Source organism: Phycodurus eques, chromosome 1, assembly GCF_024500275.1.
Source record: "Phycodurus eques isolate BA_2022a chromosome 1, UOR_Pequ_1.1, whole genome shotgun sequence".
NCBI lineage: Eukaryota > Metazoa > Chordata > Actinopteri > Syngnathiformes > Syngnathidae > Phycodurus > Phycodurus eques.
Genome location: NC_084525.1, coordinates 41,406,603 through 41,422,721, shown reverse-complemented (window position 1 = coordinate 41,422,721; position 16,119 = coordinate 41,406,603). Strand labels below are relative to the sequence as shown.

General features: G+C 43.0%; 2 protein-coding genes across 2 annotated transcripts; one reads left to right on the top strand and one right to left on the bottom strand.

Annotated features, from left to right (window-relative positions):
• The first annotated feature begins 77 nt into the window (after positions 1-77).
• mdh1b (malate dehydrogenase 1B, NAD (soluble)) lies at positions 78-4,674 on the top strand. Its single transcript, XM_061692171.1, has 9 exons — positions 78-208; positions 378-490; positions 563-697; positions 788-930; positions 1,019-1,187; positions 1,271-1,610; positions 1,684-1,825; positions 4,216-4,391; positions 4,469-4,674. The coding sequence occupies exons 1-9, from the start codon at positions 187-189 to the stop codon at positions 4,672-4,674; spliced, it is 1,446 nt and encodes a 481-aa protein (XP_061548155.1). The 5' UTR covers positions 78-186.
• A 747-nt stretch (positions 4,675-5,421) lies between these two features.
• retreg2 (reticulophagy regulator family member 2) lies at positions 5,422-15,869 on the bottom strand. The gene is made up of 9 exons (XM_061692157.1): positions 15,384-15,869; positions 14,859-14,962; positions 12,343-12,373; positions 12,012-12,141; positions 11,697-11,781; positions 11,427-11,564; positions 9,185-9,273; positions 7,812-7,947; positions 5,422-7,570 (listed from the first exon to the last, which is right to left on the bottom strand). The coding sequence occupies exons 1-9, from the start codon at positions 15,635-15,637 to the stop codon at positions 6,798-6,800; spliced, it is 1,740 nt and encodes a 579-aa protein (XP_061548141.1). The 5' UTR covers positions 15,638-15,869; the 3' UTR covers positions 5,422-6,797.
• Between the last annotated feature and the right edge of the window lie 250 nt (positions 15,870-16,119).

The window sequence follows — 16,119 nt, the reverse complement described above, 5'->3', positions numbered from 1 at the left end:
ACAGTCTTCACGCAAATATATTATTTTGCGCCGACGTTGAGGTGTTTCTTCCGGACAGAAATATTGTTGAACATCCCAGTTACCTAGCAACTGACTCCACAAGCGAAAACGAAATAAATACAGACGTTATTGATATTATATTATATTATTATATTATATTGCTTGTAGTCAAAGTCCCCTCATAAAATGGCAAAGTTTGTGCTGGCTGGTAAGTTGATAAGTGTGACTTGAAACGTAAATGTGTTTTATCGTGGTTTCATGTGATAGACCAACACAAAGTGGTTAATTGTGATGTGGAAGGAAAAATGTTTGACAAATGAAACAATAGAAAATATGTCGTGCGAAAGTATTCACCCACATTTGATGTATTCTCACAGGCAAAACAGACTGCCCATATTATGCCAAAGCAGAACTTTTGGCCGACAGGTTGCAGCATTCTTTGCCGAATTTCCGCATTCACAAGATCTCAATCCTCCCAGATGAATGGAAGGTAAACGTTGTTGCTTTCCAGGTTGAATATAAGTATGTGGCATCTCAATGACAACTCACTGGTCTCTGACAGGATTGGCTAGAAGACACGTGCATAAGAAATGGCTGGAAACATGAAGAGTCCCCGCTAGTGTGGAGAGAACTGGTGCACCAAGGAGGCAAAGGGGTGTTCTTAGGGGGCTTCGATGACTTTTTAGAGCACTGTCAGGTTGGTCTCATACAGTATTTGACTCATTACCTGGCTATGTTGTGGAGCATGTTTCATTTGTAATATTTGTGTACTGTGCCTTCATATCAGAAGTACTACAACATAACATCAGACATGTCTGAAGAATTGATGCAGAGTATTGCAGAAGAAAACCTTGTCACCAAGGTCAACCTTATTATGGAGGAGCAGCATCGCGCCAGTCTCATCCAACCCCTTCACATATGGATCAGCAGGTGAAATAGACTGGAAAGCTACACAGAAGACTTGGGTGGTAAAGCGTTTGGTGTGTACAACTAATTGGCCGCATTTGTACTTGCCCAGCGCCCTCAACCCAACATGCAACATGCTGATCCCCAGTCTGCTCTCCGCTGAGGTGGTGTCCCAAGCCTCTGCCATTAGCCTCCATCTCCTGGATCTGGAAGGCAACCAGGAGGAACTACAATCGCTGAAGATGGAGACTGAAGATCTGGCTCTGCCTCTGCTTCATCAGGCAGATAATTCAGATTTTTTCTTTTTTAATAACGTCACCATTAAAAGCCAACCACCGGGCTTCATGTATGCATGTATGGACAGGTGACCATTCACACAGATCTGAAGGAAGCTTTCCAGAAAGCTGAGATCGTCCTCCTGCTGGATGACCACTTGTCTGAAGTCAATGATACGAAGGATGTGCAGGAACGAAAGAAGATAAAAGCAATTGCAGACCTGTACACTGAATACGGGCAGTTGATTGAGGCAAGGGCTAGTAGCAATGTGAAGGTGATTGTGTCCGGTGGGTCGCTTGTGAACCTCAGATGCTCATTTCTACTGAAAGCGTGCTCAATTGACAGCCGTCACTTTGTTGCCGTTGCAACTCAGTTGGAGAATGAAGCTAGGGCCGCCATCGCCAACAAGCTCAAAGTGAGGACTTCAGGTAGATACGCCGGTTGCATTTTACTGTGCTCACTTGTCAACATTCCTAACATCTGCATCGTGTTCTGCTTTAGAGGTGACAGACGTCATTGTGTGGGGAGATGTTGGTGACAGCTTCTACATTGACCTCCAGAGGGCAAATGTTTTTAATTACAATGGACCAATCAAAGGGCCACCCTTCTTTTCCCAACCAGTACTTGAGATTGTCTATGACAGGTCAGTAAGCAAACAAAAAGTATAACAAAAAAGCAAGCTATTCTGCTAGAGGTAATAATTAAATGTTTGAGTCATTCCAGACTTGGAGGACAATTTAGGCACAGCAGATCTTTTTTGTTTGTTTTTGGTATCTTATCTAACAGGTAAAAACCATAATGATTCGTCCAGCTGAACCATCGGCGGTAGACATCTTATGAGACATTTAATTTGTCTTATCATATATTTTGCTGTTTGGCACAACCAATACTAATTGAATTTTAGTATTACTCTAATTACAATATTGGATTTATTTTTTTGCCCTCGAGGGTTCATGCTCGCTGCTATACTAACTGGTCAATTGATCTTTGAATGTAAAGGGAGCTTCAATGGCTATAAAATGTCGACACACACCCGTCTAAATGCCACGTTTTTATGGGACCGACAACTTTCTCCACCATTCATGTCACCAACCTGTAAAAATCTATTAAAATAAATTAAATAAGTTAGTGAGGGGAGTTAAAAATAACTGAGTAAACGTGCTTGCACAAGTGTGCAAACGCTCTTAAAACTAGGGCTGTCGCTGTCCTCAGAAGGAACCAATCATATTCAAACTTATGTTAAATAAGAGTCAGCACACACCTGCCACCATTTAAAGTGCCTCTTCTTAACCCCAAATGAGGTTTTGCTCTTCTTGCAGCCTTCCTGACTTGAGGACCCTTGAGGGTCGATAGGATAAAAGTAAAAGTATATGGGATAGATATGATGGCCCAAGACCATTGAGACATTTAAAAACAAAAACAAAAAAACCTTTAAAATTGTACCACTAGAGGAGTGGTGTTCATTTGGTGATAAGCATTGTTGTGTTTGTGTCAAACATCCCTTTTGGAATCATGGCCAAAATGCTCAACGTTAGTTTTATCAGCCCATAACACATATTCCCACATGCGTTTGGGAGATTTCAAGTGTGCAAAAATGTAGCCGGGATTCGAGGTTTTTCTTTGTAGTATAAGGCTTCCGTCCTGCCATCCTACCCCACAGGCAAGTCATACTATATGAAGACGACAGAAGATTGTTTACACGTGATAAACAGCCAGTACTTGCCAGAAATTCCACCAGCTCCTTCAATGTTGAACATGGTTCTCCTTTGTTTTGGCAAAACTTTTTCTGACCGAATAAGTAAGGAAGCAATCTTGTCTTTGTAGGTTTTTATTACAAAAAAGAAAGAAAAGTCTTTACCAAGAGAGGAAAAGGGACAAGTCTTACGAGTTGTCACCCCTTACTGAAGTCTAAGCAAAACAATCACCTCCGTTATACAGAAGTGAGAGAGACAGACAAAGAAAGGAAAGCAAAACAATTATCTTTGTCCACCTGCACTCATCTTATCTTTATCAAAAAACAGCTAGTAGTCACAACATGGCTGGGAACAACCAGGATGCCCAAAACGGCCGGAAAACAGCCAGCAGTCACAACATGGAACAATTAAGCATGTGAAGCTTGTATAAAACTAATAGAAGTAATATTTGGTATATATACTATTATGTTTTTTTTCTGATATGAGTAACTGGGTCAAATTGTTTTGAGTGACGCGTCATTACGGCTGAAAACATTGAAAAAAATATTAAAAGTAGTACTTTTTTTTTTTGTCCTCTAGTCTATATGGCGAAAAAGGGTTGCGTGTCTATTGAGAGACAACCTAGCATAATTACTATTTAACATTTCTGTGATAAAAGAAAATGTTTTCAAAATTGCAAGGAAGACCACGAATATCATACCAGAAAGATGATTTAAAATGTATTTTATCTATTATATTTGCTATGCATCAAGAGGGAGACACAAGAGGTAAAAAAAAAAAAAGCAATTTTAAAGGGTTACACAAGCTATTTGGGATTGTAAATAATATTGTATTTGGGAATCACTTTTTACCACAGCTAGTTATAGTTTGTCTGAGGACAACTATAATTTAAACAAGTGCATGTTCCTTTATTTTGTGCATGGATCCAATTGAAATGACAGAAAACGTCATCCAATTCTGGAGCGACCTGTTGTTGCACTTGTAATGTGTAGTGGTGTATAATATCTCTTTAGCATTAGATCAGACCAGGCTGGACAAAATTCTTTAATCCTTCTGGCCTGCTGACCATTGATATCGAATCCTATTAGGAAAAAAATGAAATAATTTCACATATACATGCATTTTTTCTCTTTATCACTTTTTTTTTTAACCCTACCTACAAATGACCCGACTCATCTGTCCGTTTCAGCAATAAAAAAAACATGGCCCTTGAGCACAATTTTGCCCATCCTAGCATCAGATTTTGTACTTCATATAGTGCCATCAAAAACAGCCCGAGAATGACAGACCCAGCATTCCAACCCTGCAAAAAAAGCAATGACATCCATCTTTTATTTAGGGAATGGTTGGAGAGCGACTTCCAAGATATGGTGCGTTGTCACCAAGCAGCTGTAGTTTCAAAGACCTGTCACGGAACTCACATGTCAACTGCCAACGGGATCCTCACCCTCCTAAAGGCATGGAATGGGACATCCATTCTCAGTCAGGTGTTCTCTGTGGGGGTCTTGTGTGCAGGTGAAACATTGAAAGGAGGGGAGTATAGTGCTCACTTAGGTGACAGTATGCATTTTAAACCTCTGGGCAACTTGCAGGCCATTACGACCTCCCAGGCGATGTCGTCCTGTCAGTGCCAGTGACTTTCACAGATGGCCAGTGGTCCGTGGTGTCCGACGTGACTGTTGGAGATGATCTGAAGGAGAGACTTGATCTTTTTGCAAGTGAACTCAGGCAAGTAAAATGGCCACAATACCTTTTCTATGCTTCTTCAAACCTAGCCCCCGACATCACCCTAATGTAAGATGTATTTCCTTCACAGGAAAAAGATGTTGATCGAGCAAACCACAAGTCAAGGACAAGCCTGAATAAAACTACAAAACTGTTAAAGGTCCCCTTTCATCAGAATCCAATTTTTTTCCTGCTGTTTTATGCATTATGTCAAATTTAGCCTGTGACATGGTTTGACATCTATGCGGTTTGGTCGATTGAATGCTAAAATCAATCAACAGCATAAGACTTGCAAAACAGGTGGCTTTGAAATTGTTGACACTGTGACGTAGTTTTGTTAATTAATATCAAGTACCCACCCACCAGATTGGCTGGAATGGAGAGAAGAACAGGGAAGCAGGGAGGAAAAAAAATCAAATCAAATCAAAGGAACCAGCCCGGGTGACTTGACACGCTGACTGTGGCCACTTAACAACACACCGCTCCAAGCTTCTCAATAGAAGATCCCGCGATTGGACCAATCAGAGCCAAGCTGCTTTTCATGTTTAAACTGGGGAAGATGAGCAGTCCAATAAGAGCAAAGCTTATTTACATGGCACACATAATAATGAGAAATCCAACTGTCTCAAATGCCAGGAAGACGAGACCAACTAGAATAGCTTGAAAAAGGTCATTTTGGGCATTTCCAACCCAGTGAGACTAAGTGGTACAGAAAATGGATGGATGGATTAATAAAGGACATCAAAGACATTCAAAGGGGGCCTTCAACAAATACATGAGAAAAACAGAAGGATAAATTAAATACATCGTAGTGCATCAATGCTTTTCAGTTTGTTCTTTTATTCTCTCACTGTCATGCGGAGTTGTCGTTCAATTCACCAGTTTAATTATAATAAACCTTGCCTGTACAAACTTGTGTTTTGCTTTTGATAGTCTCAAGATGTAAAAGATCAAACTGAGTACTTTATGGAAAAAAAGAGAACTTAGAAAATATATTCCTTTTAAGTTAACAGTTCAACGGGTGTCTTTTTTTTTTTTTTTTTTTTTTTAAATGAGTTAAGCAATCTTGTAAGCACACTACCACCAAACACAAATTAGTCTGTCAAACTCTGAATGTTATCAATTGTTCTTCATTTACAGGTCACTGTAATGAGGACATACCAAACATATATTCCGCTCACTGGTAAATATTAAAGAAACTGACTTCAACCTGAAACATTCACATGTATTTTTCCCCACACATTGTGCAGCACATAGTTGAGAAATGAAAGTGTTGTTTTACATGCAGAATATTGCGGAATATATCAATTCCATTTTTCTTTTGATTATTTCTACAATATACACTGGCAGGTTGGTAAACTGGGAGGTTAGTACAAATACAGTTCACGAGGACAAGTTGGGAAATGAACACAACACTGCGAGCCAATTTGTACACCCTGCCCCCTGAGATTTGGATGCTGAGCGGTTAAAGCAAAACCTACACTTATTTCGAATGGTTAGTTCATGTGTAATGCATGGCACGCAATGTATTTGTTGTGATTAGTTGGTAAATAATGGATAACTATAAGAACTCAACCTCACCTGTAGCAATGACATGTGGCATAAAATTAGAGTCTACTAGCAAATTATTAGTTAAGACCGAGGCACCAACCACAGAGGAAAGCTGTTTAGGTCAATTACCTGTGTGGGTAAAGATCTTTTCAACATCCAACATTGTCAAAGTTTCCGTTTCCAGGCAACACGTGAAAGCGCAACTATGACTCAATGCGGCTGATTAGATAAAGCGAATACTTTTACTTTACTTATGGCATGTCAGCAATATCATTAGAGGGGTGCAAGAATTTGTTTTTTAATTCACCCTCAGATAAATATGCCATCTAACAGTTAAATGAAATAATTTAGAGCACATACTGCATTGTAATCCTAATCTCTGTAACAACATCTGGACAAACACCTGCTTCTGACAGCAGGTTTATTCAACACGGGGAATTTGCTTACGAAGCAAATTTCAATTCTCAGAGGCCAGATCTGAAATGCTGACAGCTCAAGCTTCTGTCGGGCACCAACAGTATCACACATTCTTTGATAAATGTTTTGGATGTAGTGCTGGGTATCACGTAATTGTAATGGACAAATTAAAAACAAAACACATTAGAATAGGAGGGGTCGGGGTGGGGGTGGGGGGCAAAAGGGAAGCTATGACTGATGTTGATGCTGTGGAGCTTCCGAGGTTCCCCCCACCAGCAGTCTTTCAGGGCTGAGGTCCAGCCCCTCATCCACCTGCTCGAGTTCACTTTGGTCCAGAAGCTCAAAATCCTCTTCTTCGGTAGCAACCAGCGTATCATCGTGCGTGTCACCACCAGTGATGCTCTCTGTGGTTAGCGTCTCCAGGTCCTCGTCAGGCCCCAGCACCTGCGCCATCGCGGGGCTAGCGGTCTCGGTGGCTTCGATGAAGGTCTCCATAACGCCTGGGGGGGATTCATGAGGAAGGAATTCGGCCAGGACGGGCTCCTCACTGGCCTCGCTGGAGCGTAGCAGTGCTGACAGAGTGTTCTGCACCACAGTGGAGATGGCTGTGCTGACAATCTCCTCACTCAGGGCCTCAAGTGACCGTTGCGCACCTTGGGTAACAGCAGCTCCCTTCTCCTCTCCTCCCTGGCCCGATGCTCCTTCCCCTGTCGCCGGAAACACGGCCACCTCAGTGCCAGGTGGTCTCCCATGGCCATTGAAGTGAGTGTTCACAAAGTGAAGAGGGGATGCAAGGTGCTGGATGAGGAGGCTGGCGGGGCTAAACGGTTCGGCCTCTGCAGGAGCGCTCGCCTGGGATCTGTCACCTTGGCCCGACCCTTGCAACGGAAAGCGCAGGAGGTTGTGCTCGAAGGACGGAAAGTCCTCAACGGAGGGAAATTCGGGCAGATCCCGCAGATAGGACTCTTCTGGGTCACTGTGTAAACTCTGTTGATCCAGGTCTGAACAGATGAGACATATTGTAAAGGTATACTGTTTTCCACAAGATCACACACAGCTATTTTTTGCTCTAAAATGGCCTTCAATCTGACAAAACATGCATAAAGGAATGTTGTGTTTTGAGTTCTTTGTGGCTCCAGCACTGATGTAAACCTGGCCGGGCCTCTGAGCCTCTCTCCTAAGTGAAAGGCTATTTCTAGACTGGTAGAATTCCAAGTGTCATTTTGAAGCAAGCAACATTACCTTCAGAGAGATCAGTCAGTTGGGGCGTCGTAGCTCTGGAAACTGAGAAGCCACCGCTCTCCAATATGGACGCCTCCTCGTCAGACAACTCTGAGTCTGTGATGGCCATTGCCAGGGCCGTAGTCTTAACATCCACCTGAGTAAGACAACCACAATGACAAAATGTACCCATTATATGTGTGTAAAGAGACATCGTGAAGTGGGATAGTTAAAGTATAGTGCTACAATATAGGGACAAACCCCTCCTTGAGCCATCACCTTATCGTGGTGGAGGGGTTTGTGTGTCCCAATGATCCTAGGAGTTAAGTTGGCAGGATCACCCATGGCAAACAGGTCCTAGGTGAGGAACCTGACAAAGCACAGCTCAGAAGACTCCCATGATGCATAAAAAGAGTGGAAAACGTTTTCCCTTGCCCGCACGCGGCTCACCGGGGCCCCCCTCTGGAGCCAGGCCTTAAGGTGGTCTCCAAGGTGAGTGCCTGGTGGCAGGTCCTGGACCCATGGGGCCCGGCCGGGTACAGCCCGAAAGGGTAACGTGGGTCAACCTGCCCATGGGATCACCACCTGTGGGTAGGGTGTGACCCGGGCGGTGGCCAAAGGCAGGGACTTTGGTCTATTGAATTGGTCTATAGTGGATGGAGTTTGGAGTGTGACTGTTTCAGGTTGTGGATAGGTGTCTTTTATACTGATAAGTTCAAACAGGTGTCATTAACACAGGTAACAAGTGGAAGACAGAGGAACCTCTTAAAGAAGTAGTTACAGGTCTGTGAGAGCCAGAAATCTTGCTTGTTTGTAGGTGATCATATACATTCATTCATTCATTCATCTTCCGTTCCACGTATCCTCACTCGGGTCGCGGGCGTGCTGGAGCCTATCCCAGCTAACTGCAGGCGAGAGGACCCGGGTTCAAATCCGGCCTCGCCTGTGCGGAGTTTGCGTGTTCTCCCCGTGCCTGCCTGGGTTTTCTCCGGGTACTACGGTTTCCTCCCACATCCCAAAAAATGTGCATATGTTAATTGAAGACTCTAAATTGCCTGTAGGTGTGACTGTGAGTGTGAATAGTTTTTTGCTTATGTGCCCTGTGATTGGCTGGCGACCAGTTTGGCGTGTACCCTGCCTCTCGCCCAACGATAGCTGGGATAGGCTCCAGCACGGTACAGGCTCCAGAAGCGGTACAGGAAATGGATGGATGGATGGATGGATGGATGGACTTGGAACCCCCATTTCGTGTGTTCCTTTCATACAGAATAAAGGCAAGGCCAAAAGCCCACTTGAATGGGACGTGGGAAGGGCTACAGGATCATGGCTGCTGAAAAATCGGCAGATTGAGAGTGTTGTGAATGTGTATGAAATGAGTTATCAGAGGCCCATACCGTTGGGGCAAAACAGGAGAGCTCCTCCTCACTTTCGCTTTCCGTTTCAGCTCTTGGCTCGTCGCCCTCCTCCACCTCCTTCTTCACCTCTGGTAGACAAACATTGGTCAATAAAAAATGTATGCCTCGCAGTAATAAAAAAAAAAAAGAATCAAAGCATATTTGCGCCACCCAGAACCACTTGGCCAATGTCCATGTTTACCGCACGGGACAGTGTTTGTTGTAGACGGACGCACTATTGGGTCTCTAAAAAACACTGCCAAAAACGAAAGAGCAGCATCTGTAAGTGATTTTTAGGACACTATTAGCTGTGTAATGTATGAGTGAGCTGAATAGTAGTTAGTGTTTTTTTGTTTAATATACCTAAAATGGTAATCGCTAGCCCACTAATGCTAATCCTGAATTCTTACTGTTTAGCAAAGGCTTAGTTTGTTGTCTTAAATTATGTACAAAGTTTATACCATACACTCAGTACCAACATATGCAGTTTAGAGGTCAGAGGACAAAGATGTAAAAAAAAAAAAAAAAAAAAATCTTGATAACTCTAGAACCCCTTTACAAACCACATCTCCCATTTCGAAGTGATTATATAGCAGATATACAGCAGTTAAATCGATAAAAATGATTCAGAATGCACCTTCTGCTTTTTGCATCCAGCGCCTTCCGGTCTTCGGCTCTATCCGGCACGGTGACGTAACACGAGCCAAACAGCCTGTTCATTCAGCGTTGTGTGCTGCTGTTCCATGCTGTTATTCCCGTCCTTGTATATTTGTTGTCGTATGATTTAGCAACTTCACAATGGTTTACTGTGTGGTATTTGGTTGTACAAATGGTTCAGGCAGCGGCAAGCGTTTTTTTGGCTTTCCAAGTGAAAAAGGAATACATGATCAGTGGATAGGGAAAGTCAATCGACAGGGGAAGAAACGTGCTCAGCTATTGGTGGCTAGCAAGCATTCCAAACTCTGTGCTGATCACTTTGAACCAACGTGTTTTGAGAAAGACTGAGCAGAAAGCCTTGGATACACAGGTGTAGTTAGGCAGAGGCTAAAACCAGCTGCGGTGCCAACTATTTTTCCTACGACCATCAGGACCTCAACTGCCAGAAAGAGAACTAAATCTCGCAGCCGCCACGGTGCCGTGGCAAAGCGGCGCAGACGGGAGGTGAGGATTTCCTTGTACATACCGATGACTCTATTGTGGTTATTATGCACTGGACAGTAGGAAAAAAAAAGCTGTACTTTTCAGCACTGTCGTCTGTACTTTTGCCTGCATGACAAGCCAACAAACACGGCAAAGACTTTCTGTGCGGCGTTAGAAAGCTACTTGAGCGAGGGGCACACAATATTTAGGAAAACTGCATACTAATGTAAACCCTTGTGCTGTGTCACTGAAACATATATAAATATATAATACGTCTAGTCGTGCTCAAAATTATTGCCACCCTTGGGGTGTCATTATGTCAGGCCATGACTGTATAAAAAGACATAACGTTTTTTCCTCAACTGTCTGACCCCATGAGAATGCCAGTTATATTTTATTCATGACTCTATGATCCTATCGACAAGTGAGGATGCTGGAGCAAGTAAATTATGGATTTATAGGATACGCAAACATACCAGTCTGTATTTCCAATCCGCTGTGCAAGGCCCACTGGCCACTCTCTTTTTCTGTTGTAAAAGCTGCTACTTGGCTGCTCGTCGTTGTCGCTGTCACGTTCCGACCTCCTGATCGGCTCAAACCTACGGTTTGACGATGCTCCTGTACGTCGAAATCCTTCTCCTCCTCCTCATATTCCAACACGGTGCTCGCGATTGCATACAGAGCGCCGCGCGCTGTGTTTGCAATTTCAACGTCACTTCCAGTAGCCCTTGCAGTGGCTGTCTCTCGAGCTTCGGGTATGTTCGGGGACTGCTCAATACGCGTAATAGAAACCTAATTTTAGCTAAACTATAGTTGACAACTTGCTGAAAATGACGTGCATTTATTACATAACATATAAACAATACAAACATGAATTTTAACTGACCCCATAACATCTTTGTCCTCTGACCTTTTAGGATAGTAGTCCAGCCCTCATAAATGAGAATAAAGTGCATGTTAGTTGTCCAAAAAAACAAACAAACATTGAAATATCTATTGGATAATCGATTCTAAAAAGATCCGATAGTGACAGCCCTAAAGTCAGTGCTCCAGCTTTGTTGACATTTGTTCAAGGCAAACTGTTGCATCGAGTGATGCTCACTTCTCTTGTCATGCTTGCGAGGCTCTGTGTGTCCCTTCATGCTGTAGTCCAGTTTCATTAGGATGGGCTCCAGGCCGGTGTACATCCTTTGGATCAGTTCGTGGTACACCACTAGTGGCCACAGAATTACACTAAGACCTGAAGGAATTCAAAGCAAGGGAAATTAGCACTACATGTGGGGCAAATTAATAAAAGAATTCTTCATGTCATAGAAAACTTAAATGTAATCACAAAGAGTTGTTGGGACAGCAGCGACAAAACCTGACTCACCTATGATATAAGAGATCATGATTCCTGGAACATAATGTCCGACAACCGCAAATGCAAAACAGCCGCTGCACATCACTGCACAGAACTGAGAAATAAAATCAAAATATATAATCGATACAGTGACTGACTGCGTCTTGAAGCTGCAAAGGGTAGATAGGAAGTGAAAGAGCAACATTTCTGCAAGTGCAAAGCATGTTTGTCAGCATGCTGAAGAGAAAATCACATTAAAAAGTGAGATTTTGAATTCTTACATTTTTTGGGAAAAAAAACCCTACTGTACATTTACATGATACCGGTACCTGATCTGTGTTTTACCTTGCCGTGATTCTGTCGTTTGTACTGCAGTGTCTCGTGCAGGAACAGAGAAGACGTCAGATAACTTTCCGCAAGGTGGTGACTGAGCTCAGGAACGCTGAGCAGCCGCTGCTTTGTGCTCATCGAGTCACTGGACCCACGCACGCGCGCGCGCACACACACACACACACACACACACACAACAACAACAGTAAGATGGAAACAACATTTCTCTCCAGGTGGTGCTTAACATGCCTTCTGATATTCCATGTTCATGTTATCACAGATGATCCAAGAACACACACACACACACAAGTGGCACAAAATTATCTCCACTACAGAATATGCATACCTTTGAATGGGGGAAACCTCTACACGTGGAACTAAATTAGCCAGAAAAACACAAGTTTAGATTAAAATGTGTTGAAATTGCAGTCAAATATATGCATGTTCATATGTACACCCACAGACATGATGATACAAATTTTGTGACATTGTCAGAAACCTTAATTTGTAGCTGAAGGAGGTCACCAAAACAGTAGAAAACTGTTCATTATCAACTTTATGGAGGCATGATTTTTTTTTTTATCATTACATTGGACAGCTCTCCCCTTATGAATTATAGTGAGAGTGTAAACGGGGTGCTTGGTTCACAAACGTCATGCAATTAACTAGTAAAGCAGTGGCGTAAGAATACGGTACATAGTCATCAGGCACAAGAAGGCACGTTCAGTTACTGCTATACTGTTTTTGATAATAATAATAATCCATCCATTTTCCATACTGTTTATCTTCACAAAAGGTCCCGGGTGTGCTGGAGCCTATCTCAGCTGACTCTGGGCGAGAGACGGGGTACACCCTGAACTGGTCGCCACCCAATTGCAGGGCACATATAAACAAACAACCATTCGCACCTACGGCCAATTTAGAGTCTACAATCAAACAACCCTGCATGTTTTTGGGATGTGGGAGGAAACCGGAGTACCCGTAGAAAACCCACGTAGGCACAGGGAGAAAAGGCTAACTCCACATAGGTGAGGCCAGACTTGAACCTGGGTCCTCAGAACTGTGAGGCAGCTGTGCTAACCAGTTGTTCACCGTGCCGCCAATAATAATAATAAGAATTGTATTTATAGGCACCTTTCAAGACACTCAAGGTCACAAGGTACAAGCACAGTATAAAAAAATAAAAATAAAAAAATAAAAACATTAAAATGGCAACTGACATGGGAAATATTAAAGTGAATAGGCAGACCGCAATATGTGTGTCTTGAGTTTGAATTTGAAGAGGGTTAATAAGTCTGTGTTTCGGAGGTCTGGTGGTTCCAAAGATGGGGGCAGAGTGGCTGAAGGCTCTGTCCCCCACGGTGGACAGATGGGCAGAAGGGACGGTGAGGTGGAGAGAGAATGAAGATATGAAAGAGTGGGAGGGTATGGCAACGTGAAGGAGGCCCGCAAGATGTGGCGGAGTGAGATTATCAATGGCCTTGAAGGTGCAGATCGGTATTTTCTATTACAACCCCAATTCCAACGAAGTTGGGACGTTGTGTTAAACATAAATAAAAACATAATAGAATTATTTGCAAATCATGTTCAACCTATATTTAAATGAATAGACTACAAAGACAATATATTTAATGTTCAAACTGATGAACTTTATTGTTTTTATCAAATAATCGTTAACTTAGAATTTTATGGCTGCAACACGTTCCAAAAAAGCTGGGACAGGTGGCAAAAAAGACTGAGAAAGTTGAGGAATGCTCATCAAACACCTGTTTGGAACATCCCACAGGTGAACAGGGTAATTGGGAACAGGTGGGTGCTATGATTGGGTATAAAAGGAGCTATTGTGTTTTTATTTATTTTTAACACAATGCCCCAACTTCATTGGAATTGGGGTTGTAGATTCCGTATTGGACAGGGATCCAGTGGAGTTGTTGCAGGGCTGGAGTGATGTGGTGAATGGAGGGGGTCCTTGTGATAATACGGGCAGCAGAGCTCTAGAGAAGCTGTAGTTTTTGTAGCGACTTATGGGGTCTTTTGATAGTTTTGTATTTATGGCCTAAAAGTGATTTTCATAAATAATTCTGACTTTTCTACCTGGTTAGGGTAGGTTAGTGACAGACTACAGTGCGGCCTAAGAACACATCGTCACGCAGCACAAGAAGGTTTTATAAGAAATGTCGATGTGCTTTTAATGCAAATATTTACTTTAATTATGACATTACAGCTACTGGACAAATTCGGTTCACGTGGGAATGGAACTTTTTCATACACTGAGGACCCCATGTATTATTACCATTTTCCACATTCATGGATTTTTAACTGGAGCAGCAACAGTGGATGAGGCAATGTTAAATTCTTAAGACAGCATAGATCGGTTATCGGCCAGGTCGATTATCAGTGCCAATATTCAGCATTTTGATGGAGATCGGCATCAGCCTTATATATATATATATATATATATATTTTATCCAACAGCCACTATTTACAGTAGAAAACTTTTGGGAGCCATTTAGTTGTTTAAGTTTTATATGACATGTTGCTGAGCCTGGGAGCTCACTGCACTTTTTGTGAGAATTTGAAAACAAAGATGTATTGTCTAAGATGAAAAAACCTGTTGCAAATCTGAAAAGCAGTTTAATAAATGCTTACTGCTTAAAGGCATTGAAACAAAGTGTTAGAGTTTGTATTGTTCAAAATTGTGAGGGCAATATTTTCCTTTTAACAGAAAATGAAGATCAACTCCAAATATCGATTATCAGCCTCCTTGACTAATAATACATCAGCCCTGGAAAAAAAAAAATAACCCTCGGTCTCTCTCTAATTCTGAGGATAAAATTCATTGACGGGAGAGCTTTTTCTTACTAGTAACGGTGAGCAACTTGGGCTTCCATCTCTCCAGCAGCATCAGTCCCAGGAGGGACACACTCAACAGGAAAAGTGGGCGCAGGGAAGTGTATGACAGGAGCCTGTGAAAGCCACACGAAGAACACTCTTATCCAATTGCGTGTCTTGTTTAACATACGGTATGAATGAACGTGATTATTTACAGAAGTACCCTCAGCATCCCGCCTCGTTGCACAGTGCCCAATCTATCAGTGACAGCTGATACACAGTACGGGCCCACTCATCGTGGCCGAAGTACAAGTTAAACGTCTTTTATGACAGCCCAACAAATGATTTGGCCGATTTGATCAGTGCACTAATGTCGAAGCAGTTCAATTACTGTCACACTTCTATCGCGGATGTGTCGACGAGCCGTGTTAGCATTCGGCTAAAGGTGGGATTAGCAGTCTTATCCTGACTGACGTTTAGCTCGCACATCTCTGCAACCTTAACGAGGTGCTAATGAGGCGACCGTCATCTTCGACCACCTCGACAAGGCCTTACCAGAATAACGTGTTTAGCGTGAGGGCGACCGAGATGCTGTACAGCGGCCTCTCCCACACCAGCAGCCGCTGAAGCCACAGCAATGCAGGCTCGTACGGTGACAGCCAGTCTTGAATGCGCTCCCCCAGTCGCTCGAGCTCCGGGTTCCCTTCGCCACAAGAGTGCGCCGACGTGCCGGCGGGAAACAGGGCCTCCAGGCCGACTGAAGACGATGTAACGGAGGGGCGTCTTCGTGACTCCTCGGCGCTCGCCATGTTTCTTTGCGCCACTTTGTTGTGTTGTTTTGGAGATCACGGGGTGTACGTCTAGCTCAGGGTTAAGCCAAACATTCCAATGATATACCACCTCCGGCTGGACTGTCAAAATAAAGTACACCAATAATAAGGCATCGGCAAGTATTTCCTGGAGTAAATGACCAAGTTATAGATCCAAAATTGAAAACAAGCAAAGAAGAAGAAGAAGAAGAAACGAACGAGCCGACTCAAATCAACAACTTCCGGTAAAATAATCAGCAAGTGGGCGGAAATCACGCGTCAAAAAAGGTCACGTGTTTCCTTGTTTACTGTATGGCTAGCCTCTTTAAGTGCGAGTCTACCACCCTATGGATGAAGATATTACTGCATGAATGAACGTCGATTTCATGTAGAATACTGTATGTACAAGACGTTCTTGGCTTACGACCGAGTTCCATTCCAACGGCAGCAACGAATTCGTCGTAATAGCCGGGGAAAATCCA

Excerpts from the sequence above, each read along its gene's own strand:
- retreg2 (XM_061692157.1), bottom strand. The coding sequence starts at position 15,637 with ATGGCGAGCGCCGAGGAGTCACGAAGACGCCCCTCCGTTACATCGTCT. Across the intron at positions 12,142-12,342 it reads GAGGTTTCCCCCATTCAAAG|TGACTCGATGAGCACAAAGC; the intron begins GTATGCATATTC and ends GCGTGGGTCCAG. Across the intron at positions 7,948-9,184 it reads TCTCCTGTTTTGCCCCAACG|GTGGATGTTAAGACTACGGC; the intron begins GTATGGGCCTCT and ends TGTCTTACTCAG.
- mdh1b (XM_061692171.1), top strand. The coding sequence starts at position 187 with ATGGCAAAGTTTGTGCTGGCTG. Across the intron at positions 491-562 it reads TCCTCCCAGATGAATGGAAG|GATTGGCTAGAAGACACGTG; the intron begins GTAAACGTTGTT and ends GGTCTCTGACAG. Across the intron at positions 4,392-4,468 it reads TGTGGGGGTCTTGTGTGCAG|GCCATTACGACCTCCCAGGC; the intron begins GTGAAACATTGA and ends GGCAACTTGCAG.